The 22,142-nt window shown below is 44.2% G+C and overlaps 1 protein-coding gene across 2 annotated transcripts in view; it reads left to right on the top strand.

Annotated features, from left to right (window-relative positions):
- The first annotated feature begins 10,722 nt into the window (after positions 1 to 10,722).
- LOC144592924 (uncharacterized) overlaps positions 10,723 to 22,142 on the top strand; it is a 41,220-nt gene continuing 29,800 nt past the window's right edge. For both annotated transcript variants that reach the window (XM_078398195.1, XM_078398194.1), the window contains exons 1-4: positions 10,723 to 10,793; positions 15,279 to 15,424; positions 15,510 to 15,593; positions 20,064 to 20,201. In XM_078398195.1, coding sequence (XP_078254321.1) covers positions 10,784 to 10,793; positions 15,279 to 15,424; positions 15,510 to 15,593; positions 20,064 to 20,201 — 378 coding nt within the window. In that variant the 5' untranslated portion in view covers positions 10,723 to 10,783. The remainder of the gene's footprint in view (positions 10,794 to 15,278; positions 15,425 to 15,509; positions 15,594 to 20,063; positions 20,202 to 22,142) is intronic.

Raw genomic sequence — 22,142 nt, 5'->3', positions numbered from 1 at the left:
GGCTTTTTCGCACCATGTAAAAGATCTCCACGCAGCACTATGAAGATTGGCAGCTCAATATTCCAGGGTAAGATATTACAGGCGGGATAGAGGTGGCAGTCGGAGAGGAGGAGGGATGGAGTTGTATTCCTGTTTATGGAGAATGTCACAGTGGTATTAGAGAGGATATTGTTGGTGCAAATTGTCTAGTGAGGCTGTGCAGGTGGAACTCACAAATGAGAAGGGGTTGATCACATTGATGGGACTGTAGCATAGGCCACCCTCCTCCAATAGTTAGCAGACACTGGAGGAGGAAATATGTATGGAGATCATAAATGGCCGTAGGAATAATAGCGATGTGATAGTGGGTAATGTTAACTTTCCATGTATAGACCGGGACTGCCATGGATCTACGGCTCGGATGAGGTGGAATTTGTTAACTGTTCAAGGTAAAGTTTCTCAATCAATATGAGTTGGCCCTATCAAGGAAGAACCTCATCCTACAAAATATGCAAAGAAGGATGAGAGGAGATCTTATCGAAACGTATAAGATTATTAAGGGGTTGGACACGTTAGAGGCAGGAAACATGTTCCCAATGTTGGGGGAGTCCAGAACAAGGGGCCACAGTTTAAGAATAAGGGGTAGGCCATTTAGAACTGAGATGAGGAAAAACTTTTTCAGTCAGAGAGTTGTGAATCTGTGGAATTCTCTGCCTCAGAAGGCAGTGGAGGCCAATTCTCTGAATGCATTCAAGAGAGAGCTAGATAGAGCTCTTAAGGATAGCGGAGTCAGGGGGTACGGGGAGAAGGCAGGAACGGGGTACTGATTGAGAATGATCAGCCGTGATCACATTGAATGGCGGTGCTGGTTCGAAGGGCCGAATGGCCTCCTCCAGCACCTATTGTCTATTGGCTATTGTCTTTGGCAGGCCAGGCGACTGAAGAGTGAGTGGGGGAAAAAAACATTTTGGGATTTAAATGCCACTGTCGTATGTGCCTTCACCACCCTTACCAGCAGCCTGTTCCCTGCACTCACCATCCTCTTTGTAAAAAAAAAACTTGCCCCGCTCCTCTCCTTTAAACTTTGCCACTTTTGCCTGAGACCAACGGCCTCTAGTATTTGTAAGAAAATAACTGCAGATGCTGGTACAAATCGAAGGTATTCATTTCACAAAATGCTGGAGTAACTCAGCAGGTCAGACAGCATCTCAGGAGAGAAGGAATGGGCGACGTTTCGGGTCGAGACCCTTCAATGGGCGACGTTCCGGGTCTCGACCCGACACAAATTCACAGCTCTCCGGGTGAAAAAGTTTTGTTGCAAGATTTCACACTTTGGCAAGATAAGCCAAGGCAGGACTTACTCCATAAATCACATAATCCTAATGAGTGTTGTAATACTGAGAGACCTAAGGGTGCAGGCACATAGTTCCTTGACAGTGTGACACAGATAGACAGGGTGCCAAAGTTGTGTGGCACACTTACTTCATCCGTCACGATGTGGAATACAATAGGTGGAATATCATGTCACAGTTGTACAAGACATTGATAAAACCAGGTTTGGAGTACAAGCATTCAGGGATTATGTGCTTGAAAAACAGCATGTAATACTGTAATTCAAAAACACGTAAATATAAACATATACACAACTATGCTGTCAGCAGTAACATTGAGCATATTATTCCAAGAACACCATCACATAAATCAAGCTTTGGTATTAAAGAATCCAGCGCGTTATTTTAAAAGCACATAAATCGATCGTGTAAAATACGAGGTGTCTGTACTGTGCACAGTTCTCATCACACGACTTTAGGATGATGTTGTGGCGGCTCCCATGGGTCAGACCAATCCAACTTCGAACCTCGCGGCACGGTGATGGACAGGTCCTGGGACGGCCCCCAGCTACGGGGTTAAGTAGCAGGGGTTTTGGGGCGAGAGGAGTCTTTGGTCTCTCACTGAAGCAGAGAGTAGTGTGTTCGTGAGCAATAAAAAGCTTTCACGGAATTTACCTGGCTCCTCGCCTTCATTCCGGGCCCTTTTGGCTCACCCGCTACGATGTCATTAAACTGGAAAGGGTGCAAAGATATTTACAAGGATGTTACTGGGTCCAGAGGGCTTGAGGTACAAGGAGAGACTGGACTTTTTTCCCCCCATGGGGTGTCGGAGGCAGATTGGAAACCTGATAGAGGTTTTAAAAAGTTTTGAGGGGCAAAGATAAAGTAACTAGCCACAATCTTTTCATTAGTGTAGGGGCGTCTAAAACTAGAAGGGAGAGATTTCAAAGGGACCAGAGAGACAACTTTATCACACAAAGGTCTTGCCTATATGGAATGAGCTCTCAGAGGAAGTGCAGGAAAGAAAACTGCAGATGCTGGTTTAAATCGAAGGTAGGCACAAAATGCTGGAGTAACTCAGCGGGTCAGGCAGCATCTCTGGAGAGAGAAGGAATGGGTGACGTTTCGGGTCGAGACCCTTCTTCAGACTGTTCAGTCTGAAGAAGGGTCTCGACCCGAAACATCACCCATTCCTTCTCTCCAGAGATGCTGCCTGATCCGCTGAGTTACTCCGGCATTTTGTGTCTACTTTCGGAGGAAGTGGTAGACATGGGTCACAATTGCAACATTCAAAAGACTCTTGGGCAAGCGCATGGGTAAGAAGGGTTTGAAGTTGAGCTTAATGGCCCGATTCTCCGCTGTAAAGCTCTATATATCAATAAAAGGCAGGGAAATTCTCCACACCCGTTTGCCCACGTTTATCCCCTGACCAACCTCACTGATAAAGATGATCTTGCATGGTAAGATTTGCCCTCTTGGGTTTTTTTTTGTGCTCTTTGCTGGTTATTTTTAATTTTCTGTGCTTCCAATTGATTTCTCACTACTGTCCCCACCCAACGTTACACCACACCCATTCCCAAAACCATGTTACACAGAAATATCCATTATCTGCTCCTGTCACAGAGGTCTTGCGCTGTCAGTGTCAAATGACACTGACAAGCTGATAATTCTCCATAGTCTCCATCTCCTGTATCGAAGTTTACATAGGTTTCCTTTAACCCCTCCCTTCCACCACACCCTTTCATGGTTGAAAGTTTTTCTCCATTTGAACCACCACCCTATGCCACCAAGGTCCTGTATCTGCTGTTGTCAAAATAAATGTGTGCATATGCCTCGCGTATTTGTGATTGCTTATTGGATATGTTGCTATATACTAAAGACAATTTGTATGTGTGGTGGTTTGTGTGATGGACCTTTTACATGGACTTATATTATTGTAAGAATAAATAAGGATCTATATTGTTATAGATGCAAGAATGTTAGTTATGGAGTCTTACGTTGAAACAGGCTCATCGGCCCAACTTGCCCAAACTTGCCCACTACGGCCAACATGTCCCATCGACACTAGTCCCACCTGCCTGCATTTGGCCCATATCCCTCTAAACCTGTCCTAAATGTTTCTTAAACGTTGTAATAGTACCTGCATCAAATACCCCCTCTGGCAGCTTGTCTGTACACCTACCACTATTTGCATGACAAGTTACCCCTCAGGTTCCTACTAAATCTTTCCCCCCTCGCCCTAAACCTATGTCCTCTGGTTCTCGATTTCCCTACTCTGGGCAAGAGACTCTGTGCATCTACTTGATCTATTCCTTTCACGGATGCGTTTGAATCCAAATCGTTAATATAGATGACAAACTGCAATTGACCCAGCACTGAACCCTGAGGCACACCATTAGCCACAGGCTTCCAGTCCGAAAAGCACCCTTCCACTGTCACCCTCTGCTTCCTTCCATGAAGCCAATTATCTATCCATTCAGCTATCTCTTCTTGAATCCCATGGGACTAACCTTCCAGTGCAGCCTACCATGCGGAATCTTATCAAATGCCTTACTAAAATCCATGTACACAACATCTACAGCTCTGCCTTCATCGACCTTTTTAGTCACATCCTCAAAAAACTCAATCAGATTTGTGAGACACGACCTCCCACGCACAAAATCATGTCGACTATCCCTAATCAGCCTTTGTCCATCTACGTGCAAGTATATCCTATCCCTCAGAATACTCTCCAGTAACTTTCCGACCACAGATGTTAAGCTCATTGGCGTGTAGTTCCCAGCCTTTACCCTGCAGTCCTTCTTGAATAGAGGCACAACATTTGCCTCCCTCCAGTCTTCTGGCAGCTCGCCTGTATTTACCGACGACTTATAAATCTCCGCGAGAACTCCTGCAATTTCTTCTCTAGCTTTCCACACTGTCCTCGGATATATCTGATCAGGACCGGGAGATTAGTCTATCTTCATATGTGTCAGGATCTTCACCATAATACTGACTGCTCTCAAGACACTTCCAGTGACTATCACAAGATCCCCCCATCATTCTATCTTTCTCCACGTTTGAAAACAGATGAGCAATAGGCATTGAGGACCCACTCTCAATCTGGTTAAATGTGAAAATCCAAAGAGATACTGAAAATCTGAAACCAATAAACATAAAAGGCTGGAAAGCTCAGAAGGTCAGGCAGTACCTGTGGAAAGAGAAAAGTTCACTGCTTTGGATCCGTGACCTCTTGTTAGAATTGGGAAAGAGAAAGATGGAAGTAGATTTTGGAGGGTATGTAGGAGGTTTTGTGGGTATGGGATGTATAGAAAAACATATATGGCGGCATGGTGGTGCAGTGGTAGAGTTGCTGCCTTACAGCGCTTGCAGCACCGGAGACCCGGGTTCGATCCCGACTACGGGTGCTGTCTGTACGGAGTTTGTACGTTCTCCCCATGCTCAGGTGGGTTTTCTCCGAGATCTTCGGTTTCCTCCCACACTCCAAAGACATACAGGTTTGTAGGTAAATTGGTTTGGTATATGTGTAAATTGTCCCTAGTGTGTGTAGGGAGGTGTTAATGTGCAAGGATCGCTGGTTGGTGCGGACTCGGTGGGCCGAAAGGCCTGTTTCCGCGCTGTATCTCTAAACTAAACTAAAAAAAGGGGAGTGTCGGTGATAAGAAAAGCCAAAATGGCTTAGTGGTGCCAATTAACTGTACATTAAGCTAATAGGCATGTGCAATGAGCTGTTCATGATAGAACTTGTCTGTTAGATAGTCCCATGCAAGTATCATATCATATCATATATATACAGCGCGGAAACAGGCCTTTTCGGCCCACCAAGTCCGCGCCGCCCAGCGATCCCCGCACACTAACACTATTAACACTATCCTACACACACTAGGGACAATTTTTACATTTACCCAGCCAATTAACCTACATACCTGTACGTCTTTGGAGTGTGGGAGGAAACCGAAGATCTCGGAGAAAACCCACGCAGGTCACGGGGAGAACGTACAAACTCCTTACAGTACAGCACCCGTAGTCAGGATCGAACCTGAGTCTCCGGCGCTGCATTCGCTGTAAAGCAGCAACTCTACCGCTGCGCTACCGTGCCGAGAAAATTGGAAATCTGGATAAACTAAACAAGTCAGACAGAGGCTGTAGAAAGAGAAGCAGTTAGTCATAGAGTGATACAGTGTGTAAACAGGCCCTTCGGCCCAACTTGCCCACACCAGCCAAAATGTCCCAGCTACACTAGTCCCACCTGCCTGAGTTTGTCCATGTCCCTCCAAACCTGTCCTATCCACATACTTGCCTAACTGTTTCTTAAATGTTGGGATACTCCCCGCCTCAACTACCTCCTCTGGCAGCTTGTTCCATACACCCACCACCCTTTGTGTGACAAAGGTACCCCTCAGATTCCCCTTTAAATCTTTCCCCCCTTCACCTTAAACATATAGCTAGGTATACATTTCAGATGAGGTACACTTAATCAGACCAGAAAGAGAAAAATTAGTTGTGATAGTGTGAATGTGGGTGAATCAATACTTCTCTTTCTACATGTGCTGACTGACTTGTTGAGTTTTGCCAACATTTTTTAAATGTATGTCCTTATTGCACAACATCAATCTATTGGGCTCTATAGTTTGTGTACATACCTGTTCAGAAATTTGCACCTTTTTTAATATGTAAAGCATTTTGTGCTGTTTAGAAGTATTTATGATCAGTCACTCCCATCAGGATATTAACCTGGGCATTTCCTGTTTCTATTCACCCAAATGCGAGTTTCAGTTTGCCATGGTATTTTGCACTGATAGAGACATCAACAATGTGCATGGCTCATTTTAATTACTTAATGACTTAAAATGGAGCAAAAGATTGTGGCTTACAAACCTGCTGAAATAACTCCCAATAAAATGAACACTACATCAAGTTGAAAGTATTGAACAATATATGAATGAAGTGACTTCTAGAAATCATTATTATATGAAAAATATCATCCTCAGTTGCTTGAAAGAATAGAAAGAGTTTATTGTAAAGATTAAGCCCTCTGAACTGCTTCATGACATAAGGAGTAGACTTTGTTCCAGTGGATGCTAAGGAATTTAAACCACATCCTTTATTTCAGATTGGAATTTGGATTGAAGTCTTAATACTGCTGATCCTGCAGGTTCTGGTGACATGACCAGATGGACTTTCTTCATCTGTGATCCCACAATCAGTGTCAACCAGAACTACTCACCTACATTATATGAATATTTTCATCCCTCACATGTTTAGAACATACTAGACCAAGTGGACCAGTTGGGCCCAAACCTCTCCTGCATTGGTGCAGCAACCCCTCCCCCCTCCCCTCCCCCTCCCCCCTCCCCCTCCCCCTCCCCCCTCCCCCTCCCCCTCCCCCCCTCCTCCCCCCCCTCCCCCTCCCCCTCCCCCCTCCCTTCCTCCCCCCTCCTCCCCTCCCCCTCAACCCCCCCTTATCCTCCCTCCCCCTCCCTCCCTCCCTCCCTCCCTCCCTACCTACCTACCTAGGAGAAAGATTTAAACTTTAAAATGTGAATAACTTTAAAAATATAACACCGATTTCAATGAAACACCTTCCATTAGCACCTAAGGGACGACGGTGAGTGAGGTGGGCCTAAAATTGTTACGCTATCGTGTACCGTTTTGGCTGTAGTTCAGGAACAAACAAATAAACAAATGAGAGTTTTAGTATATAGATGAAAAATCATCAAAGACAATGCCAAATACAAGTTTTACTAGATTTAAAGGAAATGGCGAGCCCTGAGGTAAGTCTCTTAAAATGCAACAGGATAAAACTTATCATCTTAAAAGGAGTTGCCTCTAATAAAGATCTAGGAGCAAACCTACTACAAGGCAACTCTTGTGCATTTTGACAAGGATTTGAGTATAGGAGCAGGGAGGTTCTGCTGCAGTTGTACAGGGCCTTGGTGAGACCACACCTGGAGTATTGCGTACAGTTTTGGTCTCCTTATCTGAGGAAAGACATTCTAGCCTTAGAGGGAGTACAGAGAAGGTTCACCAGATTGATCCCTGGGATGGCAGGACTTTCATATGAAGAAAGACTGGATAGACTAGGCTTATACTCGCTGGAATTTAGAAGACTGAGGGGGGATCTTATTGAAACATATTAAATTCTTAATGGGTTGGAGAGGCTAGATGCGGGAAGATTGTTCCCGATGTTGGGGAAGTCCAGAACCAGGGGTCACAGCTTAAGGATAGGGAGGAAGTCTTTTAGGACCGAGATGAGAAAACATTTCTTCACACAGAGAGTGGTGAGTCTGTGGAATTCTCTGCCACAGAAGGTAGTTGAGGCCAGTTCATTGGCTATATTTAAGAGGGAGTTAGATGTGGCCCTTGTGGCTAAAGGGATCAGGGGGTATGGAGAGAAGGCAGGTACAGGTTACTGAGCTGGATGATCAGCTAATGATCATATTGAATGGCGGTGCAGGCTCGAAGGGCCGAATGGCCTACTCCTGCACCTATTTTCTATGTTTCTATGTTTCTACATCTTTCTTTCTCACTCTCATCACCCAGTTCTTTTCCCCTCACCACCTCCTTCAATCACTCATCTCCAACCCTTTGCTTTTCCAGGTCCCCCTTTTTTTTTCTCTCTTTCTCACACCATTCACTTCTACCCACACACCCTCTGGTTCTACATTTCTCTCACCACATTCCTTTCTTATCAGATTACACTATTTGCACCATTTTGTCTCTATTCTCCCTTGAGAAAAACACGAAGGGCTGGTGGAACTCAACAGGTCGTACAGCATCTGTTGAGGGAACAGCCAGATGATGTTACGGTCTGAAGAAGGCTTCTGAACTAAAACATCATCTGTCCTTTTCTTTCTCTGTAAGACATTTGACGTTCATGGTAGGCTGATCCGCAAGATCCATGGGAATAAAGATGTATTGGGTTTTCTCCGAGATCTTAGGTTTCCTCCCACACTCCAAAGACATACAGGTTTGTAGGTTAATTGGCTTGGTGTATGTGTAAATTGTCCCTGGTATGTGTCGGATGGTGTGGTGATTGCTGGTTGGCATGGACTCGGTGGGCCGAAGGGCCTGTTTCTGCTTTGTAGCTCTAAACTAAACTAATCGAAACAATGATTTGCTCATATGAATTCTAAACTGGCTTACTGATGGAAAACAGGGTTGTGGTGGATTTTTTAGATTTAGAGATACAGCGCGGAAACAGGCCCTTTGGCCCACCGAGTCCGCGCCGCCCAGCGATCCCCGCACATTAACACTATCCAACACACACTAGGGACAATTTTTACATTTACCCAGTCAATTAACCTACATACCTGTACGTCTTTGGAGTGTGGAAGGAAACCGATCTCGGAGAAAACCCACGCAGGTCACAGGGAGAACGTACTAACTCCATACAGACGGCGCCCGTAGTCAGGATCGAACCTGAGTCTCCGGCACTGCATTCGCTGTAAGGCAGCAACTCTACCGCTGCGCCACCATGCCGCTGACAAAGACCAGCAGAGTTCTGCAGGGATCTGTGCTGGGACCTCTGTTGTTTGGGAAATATATAATTGACTTAGATGTAAATGTAGATGGGTTGGTTATTAGTTTGCAGATGCATCAAGATTGCTGGGGTTGTGGACTGTGAGGAGGGTTGTCAAGTATACAGAGAGTTAAAGATCAGCTACAGAAATAGGTGGATAAATGCAGATAAAGTTTAAGTGTGAGTTGTTGTACTTTGGGAGGTCAAATGTAAGGGCCAGATATACAATTAACGGCAAGACCCATAACAACATTGATGTACAGAGGGATCTTGGTGTCCAAGTCCATAACTCCATGAAAGTGGCAACACAAGTAGATCGAGTGGTAAAGAAGGAATGTGATATAATCCCCTTCATCGGTCAGGGGACTGAGTACAAGACTCAGGCAGCTGCAATGCGTTGCAGCTTTGGCCACATTTGGAATATTGCATGTAACTTTGGCTGTAACCATATGGGAAGGATGTGGAGGCTTTCAAAAAGGTGGAGAGGAGGTTTGCCTTTTGATGTCAAGACTAGAGTCATTAGCTACAAGAGGTTGTCCTGACTTGGATTATTTTCGCTGGAATGCCTGAGGTTGAGGAGAGACATGATAAAAGTATTTAAAATGATGAAAGGCAAAGATAGGATAGGATAGTCAGAACCTTTTACCCAGGATGTAAATATCGAGTACTAGATGTGTGATGTTTAAAGGAGATTTCACCGTCCGGCGCGGCCTGGAATAGGCCGCGGGATTTTCCACCACCCGGCGGGGGCTTCAATGTCAGGAGCCACGACCGCCCTGACGTGGCAATTTCAACAGCCTGACCGCGGGAGAAGACGGCAGGGAAGAGAAAGACATTCTGGCCTTCCATCACAGTGAGGAGGTGACTGGAGGAGACCCACTGTGATGGATGTTTTTGTTTTGTGTTGGTTTTGCGATTGTGTGTTTTATTGCTTTCCTTTTTATTGCTTCTTATTGTTGGACTGTGGGTAACGTAATTTCGTCCAAAAACTTTTTTTTTGTATGGCAATAAAGGGTACTCTATTCTAAAAAGAAGCCTCCGGAGACGAGTCGCAGCCGCTCCGGCAGCATCCGAAGGCAGCCAGCGCCGCAGGTGGTGAGTCCGGGCCGCGGGCTCTGCGAACCAGAGCCCAGGTGGTCCCAGCCCGCCAACTCCAGGTGCATGGCCGGTGGTAGGCCGCACCTGTTTTTTGTTGGTTTATGATTGTATGTGTTATTGCATATTTTTATTGCTTATTCTTATTGGTCATATTGAGGGTAATTTTTCATTTCACTGCACATTTGTGTGTATGTGACAAATAAATTGACTATTGACTATTGACTATCTTGCACCTATTGTCTATTGAATCTGTGGAATTCACTGCCTCAGAAGACAGTGGAGGCCAATTCTCTGGATGCTTTCAAGAGAGAGCTAGATAGAGCTCTCAAGGATAGTGGAATCAGGGGATATGGGGAGAAGGCAGGAACGGGGTACTGATTGAGAAGGGCCGGTGGACAAGGGTCGTGCAGGTGGACAAGGGTCGTGCAGGTGGACAAGGGTCGTGCAGGTGGACAAGGGTCGTGCAGGTGGACAAGGGTCGTGCAGGTGGACAAGGGTCGTGCAGGTGGACAAGGGTCGTGCAGGTGGACAAGGGTCGTGCAGGTGGACAAGGGTCGTGCAGGTGGACAAGAGTGAGTCGTGGGTCCGGGCATCATATGAGGCATTGTGGGCCGAAGGGCTTGTACTGTGCAGATGTTGCGTGTGGACGTGGACATGTACGTGCACACTGTGTGTGAGTGCGTTGCGCGCCGCCCAGAGCCGAGAGTTGAAAGTGAAAGCCCCGTGGGTGTTTGGTTGGTTGGTTGGCTGGCGTGTAGGCAACTCAACAACTCGCATTGCCGGGGAGGGAGGCGCTTGCAAATACTCTCGCCATGAGCGCTCCCCGCCGCGTTTGCAGACTACCCCGACTAAGATGACAAATGGTAAGTGGACGCGGGGCTGCGACGGACAAGGTTTTAGTGGCAACTAAAGGACTACTTCGCCCACTCACACAGGGGAAGGCAAGGCAGCAAGCACCTACTGGATCTACTGGAGTCCGCTCCCACAGGAGTTGGGCTTCCCCCGGGTCACTCGCAGGGGAGGATGGGAAGGGGAGGGAGGGGGGGGGGGGGGGTGAGTCCAGGGCCAGTGGTCAAGCCGATGTCCAGAGGCACCTGACCAGGCTGGAGGGCGCGGCAGCCGCTGTCTGTGCAACTCCGTGGCTTCGTCCGACCACATCACACAGGTTTGAGTTTGGTCCGACCCACGTACACGGGTCGAGTCTTCTTCAGATGGCACCGGGATTTATGGAAAGTGGAAACCAGTCAGGAAGCTTCGTCCTTCTCTGAATTCCCTCCCCTCCCCTCCCCTCAGGGAAAGGGCACCAGCCTTGGCTTGCCCGGCACCAGCCTTGGCTTGCCCGGCACCAGCCTTGGCTTGCCCGGCACCAGCCTTGGCTTGCCCGGCACCAGCCTTGGCTTGCCCGGCACCAGCCTTGGCTTGCCCGGCACCAGCCTTGGCTTGCCCGGCACCAGCCTTGGCTTGCCTGACACCAGCCTTGTCCGGCACCAGCCTTGCCCGGCACCAGCCTTGCCCGACACCAGCCTTGCCCAGCACCAGCCTTGCCCGGCACCAGCCTTGGCTTGCCCGGCACCAGCCTTGCCCGACACCAGCCTTGCCCGACACCAGCCTTGCCCGGCACCAGCCTTGCCCGACACCAGCCTTGGCTTGCCCGACACCAGCCTTGCCCGGCACCAGCCTTGCCCGGCACCAGCCTTGGCTTGCCCGGCACCAGCCTTGCCCGACACCAGCCTTGCCCGGCACCAGCCTTGCCCGGCACCAGCCTTGGCTTGCCCGGCACCAGCCTTGTCTTGCCCGGCACCAGCCTTGCCCGACACCAGCCTTGGCTTGCCCAGCACCAGCCTTGCCCGACACCAGCCTTGGCTTGCCCGACACCAGCCCACAACAGAAGCTGCAACGCCAATGAAGCCAGTTCCCCGACTGAAGTACAGCAGGAGAAAGCCCTTCATTTCCACTGCACATTTATGTGTATGTGACAAATATATTGACTATTGAGCAGGTGATCGATCTGTGGAAACCCGAGCCGTTAAGTTGGAAGGACACACTGCTGGGTCTGCTAGGAAAATAACTGGCACAAATCTGAAGTCTGACTTCAAGTCTGAAGAAGGGTCTCGACCCGAAACGCCACCCATTCCCTCTCTCCTAGATGCTGCCTGACCTGCTGAGTTACTCCAGCATTTTGTGATACCTTCCATTGACTGGTTCTGCTACATTAATAACTTGTTTGTTGACTGTGATTACAAGAAAGGATTATATTTACTCAACTCCTTCCTGGATCTGAAGCCAATTAAGTGAAAGTAGGGAGGTGAGCATTTCCAATTTGGCAGTAAAGTAAAGTAAAGCACAGTGGGAGGTTGAGTTGGGTTAATTTATATACCACCTTTAATTTCCAGATTGAAATACACATGCTGAGTGTGAAAGAGGAAAAACAAGAAATTGCCTATTTGAGGTTTCCTTAACCAAAAAAAATAATAGCGCTGAAACTATGAAGTGTGGATTACATGAATGATAGATTATTTCAAGTATCACTTCCAAATAAATACGATGACTCAACTAGTATCTCTGTTTAGGCACTATGTCGTTGCAAAATTGTAAGTTTAATGCTGTTGTAGGTTGTTTTATTTTTGTTTGGATTTTATCTTTTGCCGGAAATGTGTATTTTGTGGGGGATGGCGGCAGGGTTTGTTTTTATACGATCGAGAAAGCATTGGTCGATTGAAGCAGATTATAGTTGTAGCTTTCGATGTAGAATTGAAAATATACTGGGGCAAGAAAATCCACGCCCTGGTGACAGGAGTTGATTAATTGAAAGGGCCGGAATAGGCCCTGTAAACCTACAGTGCCCTCCATAATGTTTGAGACCCATCATTTATTTATTTGCCTCTATACTCCACAATTTGAGATTTGCAATAGAAAAAAAATCACGTGGTTAAAGTGCACATTGTCAGATTTTAATAAAGACCATTTTTATACGTTTTGGTCTTTATACATAGTGTTTATACATAGTCCCCTCATTTCAGGGCACCAAAATGTTTGGGACACAGCGATGTCATGTAAATGAAAGTAGTCATGTTTAGTATTTTGTGGCATATCCTTTGCATGCAATGACTGCTTGAAGTTTGCGATTCATGGACATCACCAGTTGCTGGGTGTCTTCTCTGGTGATGCTCTGCCAGACCTGTATTGCAGCCATCTTTAGCTTATGCTTTTTTGGGGGGCTAGTCCCCTTCAGTTTTCTCTTCAGCATATAAAAGGCATGCTCAATTAAGTTTCAGATCGGGTGATTGACTTGGCCACTCAAGAATGGACCATTTTTTAGGTTTGAAAAACTCCTTTGTTGCTTTTGCAGTATGTTTAGGATCATTGTCTTGCTGTAGAATGAACTGCTGGCCAATGAGTTTTGAGGCATTTGTTTGAACTTGAGCAGATAGGATGTGTCTATACACTTCAGAATTCATTATGCTACTACCATCAACAGTTGTGTCATCAATGAAGATAAGTGAGCCAGTACCTTCAGCAGCCATACATGCCCAGGCCATAACACCATGCTTCACAGATGAGGTGGTATGCTTTGGATCTTGGGCAGTTCTTTCTCTCCTCCATACTTTGCTCTTGCCATCACTCTGATATAAGTTAATCTTTGTCTCATCTGTTCACAAGACCTTTTTCCAGAACTGTGGTTGCTCTTTTAAGTACTTCTTGGCAAACTGTAACCCGGCCATCTATTTTTGTGGCTAACCAGTGGTTTGCATCTTCCAGTGTAGCCTCTGTATTTCTGTTCATGAAGTCTTCTGCAGACAGTGGTCATTGACAAATACACACCTGACTCCCGAAGAGTGTTTCTGATCTGTCGGACAGGTGTTTGGGGATTTTTCTTTATTATAGAGAGAATTCTTCTGTCATCAGCTGTGGAGATCTTCCTTGGCCTGCCAGTCCCTTAGCGATTAGTAAGCTCACCAGTGCTCTCTTTCTTCTTAATGATGTTTCAAACTGTTGATTTTGGTAAGCCTAAGGTTTGGCTGATGTCTCTAACAGTTTTATTCTTGTTTCTCAGTCTCATCATGGCTTCTTTGGTGCTTATATTGATGAACAGCAATAAAAGTTTCCAAAGGTGATGGAAAGACTGGAGGAAAGACTAGGTGCTGAGTTCTAACACACCTGAGCAATTACAAACACCTGTGAAGCCATGTGTCCCAAACATTTTGGTGCTCTGAAACGTAGGGACTATGTATAAACACTGCTATAATATCTACATGGTAAAACCAAAATGTATACAAATACCCTTGAAGGTATTTTTGAAGGGAAAATTGTTTTGAATGTAATTTTAAAACAAAATTGTCCTTCACAGTCTTGGATCCCCACTGAAACCGGACCAACACAAGATATGTCAATTATTTTCCTCTTCCTTTGAATAAATGCCAGGTGGTCTCAGCAAAATTCATCTCTGCTTTTGAACTCCATTAAATTGTGCTGCCTCTTGATCAATAACAGTATCTGGTTTCATTTTGGGAATTTCAAGACTCTGGCTTTTGATTACGGATGTACTCAGTCTTAGACTTGCTGTCATGTAAATGGATACATACCACTGCCATTTACCTGCAAAATCTGTGTCACAAGTGATGGATACTTTTGATCTCATTAAGTAGTAAAATGAATCCATTGATATATCTGACATTCCATAAGAATATGGTTCCTCTGAAGATGTTTGCTACTCTGGTGATCAAAGTAGGCTTTATTATTCTGTCCTCTGGCAATTGTTGAGTTTAAAGTAGTTTAACTCTTTGTTTTGCCACTATGCAAGTTAATTAATAATCATTAATCTATTTTCAATAATTTGCCAGCCCATGAGGCAGATAACCCTATTATTATCATCGCATACTTGTTGGCCAAAATCAGACAGAATGAAAAGGAAATGTGGTCAAGTCATTATCTTCATAGATTAAGGATTATTTACAGACTAACTGTTCTACTTCTCCACAAAGTGTAAGAAGATAACTGCAGATGCTGGTACAAATCAAAGGTATTATTTCACAAAATGCTGGAGTAACTCAGCAGGTCAGGCAGCATCTCAGGAGAGAAGGAATGGGTGACGTTTCGGGTCGAGACCCTTCCTCAGACTTTCTCCACAAAAGTTATTACAAGCTGGATATGCTAGATCTGGAAAGACAATTTATTTAATCTTCATAATATTGTTGTCATTGTTATGGTGGGCTGGCTCATGGTGTCATTTTTCTTTAGCGTAATAAATAGCATCAGCACAGTGAAATGTTTTCAAATCGTTAAGGTCCTGATCTTTTATTGGGGTAACAATTCAGTTCACATTTTGAGTTCTGTTTACTGTAATTCAGTTTTCTTTAGGTGTCTCCTTGCTCGAACTTCCCTGATGATTCTTCTGTTTCCAAATATTGCACTCGAGTGTAAGGACAAAAACTTAAATATGGCAGAAGTAATGAGAGATTTCCAGTACATCATATTTTATGATTTTCAGCATTTGGTAAGGAATAAAGAAATGTAATTAATATATTAAAGATGTTGAAAATGTTAGAACATTGTGCACTGAATGTTTGTCTTGTCTTTAGTTTACATGTTTGGATTCCAAGGGTTATAATAGCAGTGGCAGAAATCCACAGAAGTCAAAACATTCTCTCTGCCCCAATGGGATGGTAAGACTATTTTAAGTCCTTTTTCTGCTGTGTGATTGTTAAATCTGTTTCATAATGGATCTTCGCAGAAATAAATAACCATGGCTTTTTTTTGTGCCCTTGGTCACTGCAATCTGAAAAAGTAAGAAAGATAGTCTAACTGGTGTGAGTTGGATAAAATATGGCCTAATGCTAGCAGAATTCTTAATATTATGAATCCTACCCTTTTTCAAAAAAACTGTTCAATAACAAATCCACATACAGTTTAAACAAAAATTGTGACTAGTTGCTGTGTGGTCATCATCATGTGCTATTAGATTAAGGTCATGGGAGTAGAATTAGGCCATTCGGCCCATCATCTACTCTGCCATTCAATCATGGCTAATCTATCTCTCCCTCCAGAACCAGGGGCCACAGTTTAAGAATAAAACTGCGGGAACACTCACAACGTTTAAGAGGCATTTGGATGGGCACTTGAAATGCTACAACATTCAGGGCTACGGTCCAAATGCGGGAAAATGGGATTAAAATTAGACTGTGTTTGGTAACGGGCGGCATGGACACGATGGGCCGAAGGGCCTCTTTCTGTGCTGTAGGACTCTATGACTCTATGAATAAGGGGTAGGCCATTTAGAACGGTGACGAGCAAAAACTTTTTCACTCAGAGTTGTAAATCTGTGGAATTCTCTGCTTCAGAAGGCAGTGAGGGCCGATTCTCTGGATGCTTTCAAGAGAGAGTTAGATAGAGCTCTCAAGGATAGTGGAGTCAGGGGGTATGGGGAGATGGCAGGAACGGGGTACTGATTGTGAACGATCAGCCATGATCACATTGAATGGTGGTGCTGGCTTGAAGGGCCGAATGGCCTCCTCCTGCACCTATTGTCTATTGTCCATTGTCCTAACCCCATTCCCCAGCCTTGGATATTCACATGTGCATATGAAATAAGAGGCCCCAGCACCGATCCCTGGTGCACCACTCTGGTCACAAACTCCCACTCAGAAGAAAGGAATTGCAATGAAATACTCGGAAGGAGCAGTGTGAAGGGGGATTAGTGACTTTTGTTAATAATGTTTAGGTGATAATACAAGGCTGGTTATCGTGGAAATGATCAGCATTTGTAGTATCTAGCAGGAATGGAAAGATGTGATGCTCTAGAATGGGTCTTGATAGAAACAATTGGATGGTGTGGAGGTAGATTAATAGGAGGTAAATGTTTAAGTGAAATTTGTATTAATGACAGATTTATTTATATAGTTTATATAGCACATTTCAGCAACAAGGCAATTCAAAGTGCTTTATGTAAAACATCAAAGAGCAGTTAAAAACAGTCATTAAAGAGAATAGAAAATAAAAATAAATAGCTAAAATAAAATAAGACGGGTTTAAAATACAAGAATTAAAGGTACAGTGCAGTGTAAGAAATGAATAATTATTTGATTTAATAAAAGGCCGCGTCAAACAGAAAAGCCTTGAGTCTTATAGACAATAGACAACCAGTGCAGGAGTAGGCCATTCGGCCCTTCGAGCCAGCACCGCCATTCAATGTGATCATGGCTGATCATTCTCAATCAGTACCTCGTTCCTGCCTTCTCCCCATACCCCCTGACTCCGCTATCCTTAAGAGCTCTATCTAGCTCTCTCTTGAATGCATTCAGAGAATTGGCCTCCACTGCCTTCTGAGATTTAAAAGAACTGAGAGTTGCAGCAGACCTGCAGTTTTCTGGGAGTTTGTTCCATATACGTGGGGCATAAAAACTAAACGCTGCTTCTCCATGACAGAACAATGAAACTATTTCTTGCTGCAGTTTAGTTGTATGCAAATAATATATAATAATCTAAATACAATAAATAAATAAATTACAATATTACTAGGTAACCATAATGGTGCAACAACTGGAATCCATAGTGCAACCAAAGACACAGCGCAAATAAGATCATAATTGCTGAGGTTCGTGTTTGTGTAGTATTCACGAACCTGCTGCTTGCTGAGAAGAAACTGTTCTTGAACCTGGTGGTCACAGTTTGCACTGCAGGCTCCTGCACCACCTTTCTGATGATAGCAGAGAAATGAGAATGTGACCAGGGTGGTGAGTCTTTGATACTGGCTGCCTTTTTGAGGCAACACCTTGCATCGATCCCTTTGATAGTGGGGAGGTCAACATGTAGCACTCTCCGTAGTCTCCTTCATTCCAAGGTGCTCAAGTTGCCAAACCCCGGGCTGTGATGCAACCAGTCGTGTGTTGTCTACCGTACAGCTGTAGAAGTTCAATAGTGTATTTGTCCACATAGCAAATCTCCTCAATCTTCTGCAACTGGGTGTGATGGCACAAAAACAGAGTATTTTACTGTTTAATGTCTTCTGATACCATTTGACGAAGTCACAGTATGTAGGTTAATTGGCTGGGTAAATGTAAAAATTGTCCCTAGTGGGTGTAGGATAGTGTTAATGTGCGGGGATCACTGGGCGGCACGGACTTGGTGGGCCGAAAAGGCCTGTTTCCGGCTGTATATATATGATATATGATATAGAACATTGCATCCCATCTATTTTATTTTGGGGGTTTTGACATTGCTGGCCAGGCCAACGTTTATTCCCCATCCTGAATTACTCTTCAGGTGGCAGCTGAGTTTCATCACCTTCACCTGCCTCGTAAATACTGGGGCCCATATATTTTGGATACTATATCATGGAATACTCTGTTTCCACACTCCCTTCTTCCCGCCTGTATTGCAGGTGCTCCTTCATTAAAATAATGCTGTAACAATGATTACAATGCAATGTAACAATGCAGGAAACATGTTCCCAATGTTGGGGGAGTCCAGAACCAGGGGCCACAGTTTAAGAATATGGGGGAGGCCATTTAGAACGGAGATGAGGAAAGACTTTTTCAATCAGAGAGTTGTAAATCTGTGGAATTCTCTGCCTCAGAAGGCAGTGGAGGCCAATTCTCTGAATGCATTCAAAAGAGAGCTAGATAGAGCTCTTAAGGATAGTGGGTATGGGGAGAAGGCAGGAACAGGGTACTGATTAAGAATGATCAGCCATGATCACATTGAATGGTGGTGCTGGCTCGATGGGCCGAATGGCCTACTCCTGCACCTATTGTCTATATTGAGAATGTGATTATTTGAGTCTCATTTTTTTAAATGGATGCATAAGCCTGAGGACTGGAATGGGCAGTTTCTGCTCGTAGTTTTGGTTTTAAAACTAAACCATTAATCTGAAGATCGCTGGAAGTCCAGAATTTGGTACTTAAAGAATATCTAGTATGTAAAATGAAAACATTTTGGTCAAATCACCTGTATTATCAATGATGCGCACACTCATGTTCTCATCATTAATTAGACACAACATGCATAGGATCTGGACTTGAAACCTTTGGTGCAAGGATTCTAGAAACTCGCATTCGTGTATAATGAAGGAAACTGTCAACCTTATAAAGGACACTTTTTCAGGACATGTTGATCATAGCTGAATTAAAACAAAACACAGTAAGTTCAGGATATTGCACATTGGATTTAAAATGGGTGGCATATTTATTGATTATTTGAGTATTATCAATGCCTGTCGTAAATGCCTAATGCAGGGAAGAAGATTTCTCTGCCTGTTGGATTCTGAACCAGAGAAAAGGAGCAGATAGATGCCTTAGGGCTAAAATGAACTGAAATTGGGAATGAGGTGAATGACATTTCTTCACTCAAAGGGTGATGTATCTTTGGAATTTCCCTCCGGGGGATGAATAAAGACCTATTGCATCGTATCGAATTCTCCACCCTCAAGGGTTGTGGAAGATCGGTTATTGAGTTCATTCAAAATGAAGATTTCTGGCTAATAAGAAAATTGTAGGAAATGGGGACAGTGCAGCAAAATGCAACTGAGCTGGATGATCTGCTGAGATTTTGATGAATGACAGAGGAGGCTCAAAGAGTCAAATGGGCATATTCACAAAATGCTGGAGTAACTCAGCAGGTCAGGCAGCATCTCAGGAGAGTCAAATGGGAGTCAAGTAGGAGTTCTCCTACTTCTAAATCACAAGAGAAATGGGAGAGCCAAGAATATTTAACTTTTGGCTCTCTGTTTTGGCACTGGACTTTTTCTGGACGGATAGATATTGCTGAGAGAACATGGTAGAGTCAAAATAAATAACATGATGATGTCACACATTTTAAAGCAAGTGCAAGTTTAAAGCAAGTGCTTTAAAGGGTCCAATTTCTGTAGACTCCGACTGCAGTTCATAGGAATTGAGATAGGCCACCCACGTTTACTTCAGAAATGGTTAGATGCATTCATGGGATACAATCAAGTCAATTTCTGGAAGAATGAGGTCAGAATGGACCAAGACACCATTTGTGTTCATAATACCAGAACTCTCAGCTATATAATAATTCCTGACAAACACTGTTTTTTACAGCACTCAATAGTTAAGTAACCCATGTATATATTATGAATAGTTAAATCAGTATTCTAAAAATATTGCTTTTCATTCCAGGAAATTAATTCAGTTCATCATTTGACGTGCTCTATTGTTCATATTACGAAGCAAGTTAATTTTGAGTTTGCTCAGGAAATAATGGCATTATCCAGGAAAACTGAAAGTGCTTTAAACTGTCGTTGTAGAAATCAAAAGGTATGTTGGTAAGATTTGGTTTTGTAAAAAATATTATTGTTTTACTCGAGCATCAGTATAAATTAATAAAACTTTACTTTTTAATTATAGATATTTTGTAAATATCTACATTAAGATTTGAATATGGATATTTTGCAACCATTTTAACTCTTCCCATTCCTGTATTGACCTTTCTGTCCTGGGCTGCCTCCATTGCCAGGGAGGGGCAACACACAAACTGTTTGAGTAGATGACAAACCAATTATGTGAACATTGAATTCTCCAGTTTAAGGTAACAACCTCCACTTTTTTTTCTCCCCACCCCCACAATGTATGCCAAATCTGGGCTCTCAATGATTGCACAACCCCACTTCCCCTTACATTCTTTTCTCGAGCTTCACAATCCTTTTGTCTCACACTTTGTACTTTTTTTACCTCTGTGCTGTGTCCAACCGTCTGCCTATCAACCCCCCCCCCCCCCCCTCACCTGTATCCACTTATTATCTGCTAGGCTTTGTCTTGTACCTCCTCTCCACCAGCTTTTTTTCCTTCCCTTCTCTCCCCCCCCCCCCCCACATCCCCCGCAATGTCTGAAGGGTCCTGACCCAAAACTCCATGTCCTCCACAGATACTACCTGACTGAGTTACTCCAGCAGTTTTGTGTTTTTTCTTGGTTCTTTTTTTAGTGACCATTTAATACAACCAAACCTTTTTTGCAATACATCTACCAGCTAGCTCTCTAAGAAAGTATCTCCAATTGTATGACCATTTACTATGATTTCTGAATTGGAAATCTGAGAGCTCAAATCTCAGTGGAGGACCGGATAACATAACAAGTTAACTTTATGATCTTTTTGTTCTTCTGACAAATAGCTGCTAGATAATGTTACGCCCTGCTTACCCAATTTTCTGAAAGAATCCTTGTGGTTAATGTTCCTAAGGATCTGAAACTAGATATCGATGGGTGACAACCTAATGTAGAACTGAGGAATGTATCTCTCTCAACCAAGCTTCCATTTGATAGATCAGTTGTGTTTTAATGAGTAATTACATTATTTGAAGAAAAAAAGCAAGTAATTCTAGATTTAGATTTAGAGATAAAGCGCAGAAACAGGCCCTTCGGCCCACCGGGTCCGCGCCGCCCAGCGATCCCTGCAAACTAACACTATCCTACACCCACTAGGGACAATTTTTACATTTGCCCAGCCAATTAACCTACATACTTGTACGTCTTTGGAGTGTGGGAGGAAACCGAAGATCTCGGAGAAAACCCATGCAGGTCACGGGGAGAACGTACAAACTCCATACAGACGACGCCCGCAGTTAGGATCGAACCTGTAAGGCAGCAACTCTACCGCTGCGCCACCGTACCGCCATAACCGCCATTATGAACTATGAGCTTATGTTTTCAAAACCCATGGGGACAAACTGGCTGGAATTTTTTTGCTGACAACCTCAACTTCTCATTACTGAGGTTCCCATCTGCTTTAAATGGGCATCAATAATACTGGTGCTCAAGAAAGGTAAGGTGACATGCCTCAAATGATTATTGACCGTAGTCGCTAACATCCATAGTGATGAAGTGCTTTGAGAAGTTGGTCATGACGCATATCAATTTGTATCTTCGCAAGAACCTGGACCCTCTACAATTTGCCGACCACCACAATAGATCAACTGAGGATACAATGACACTGCCTTTCTGCACTGGACTACTTGGGCAATAAAAACACGTGTCGTTGTTCATCGACTACAGCTCGGCATTCAAGACCATCATCCCTTCCAAACGTGTTGCCAAGCTCAGTGGATCTCTGGGTCTCAACTGGGTCTCTGTGCATCTTTTGCAACTGAATCCTCGACTTCCTCATGAACTGAACATAGTTGGTATGAATTGGCAACACTTCCTCCTCTAAGCATCTGCAATGTGATGTGTTCATTTTTCTGCTCTCCACGCTCTATATCCAT

This window comes from Rhinoraja longicauda, chromosome 4, assembly GCF_053455715.1.
Source record: "Rhinoraja longicauda isolate Sanriku21f chromosome 4, sRhiLon1.1, whole genome shotgun sequence".
NCBI classification, from domain to species: Eukaryota; Metazoa; Chordata; class Chondrichthyes; order Rajiformes; family Arhynchobatidae; genus Rhinoraja; species Rhinoraja longicauda.
The sequence above is the reverse complement of the archived record's forward strand: the minus strand, read 5'-3'. Positions and strand labels throughout refer to the sequence as shown.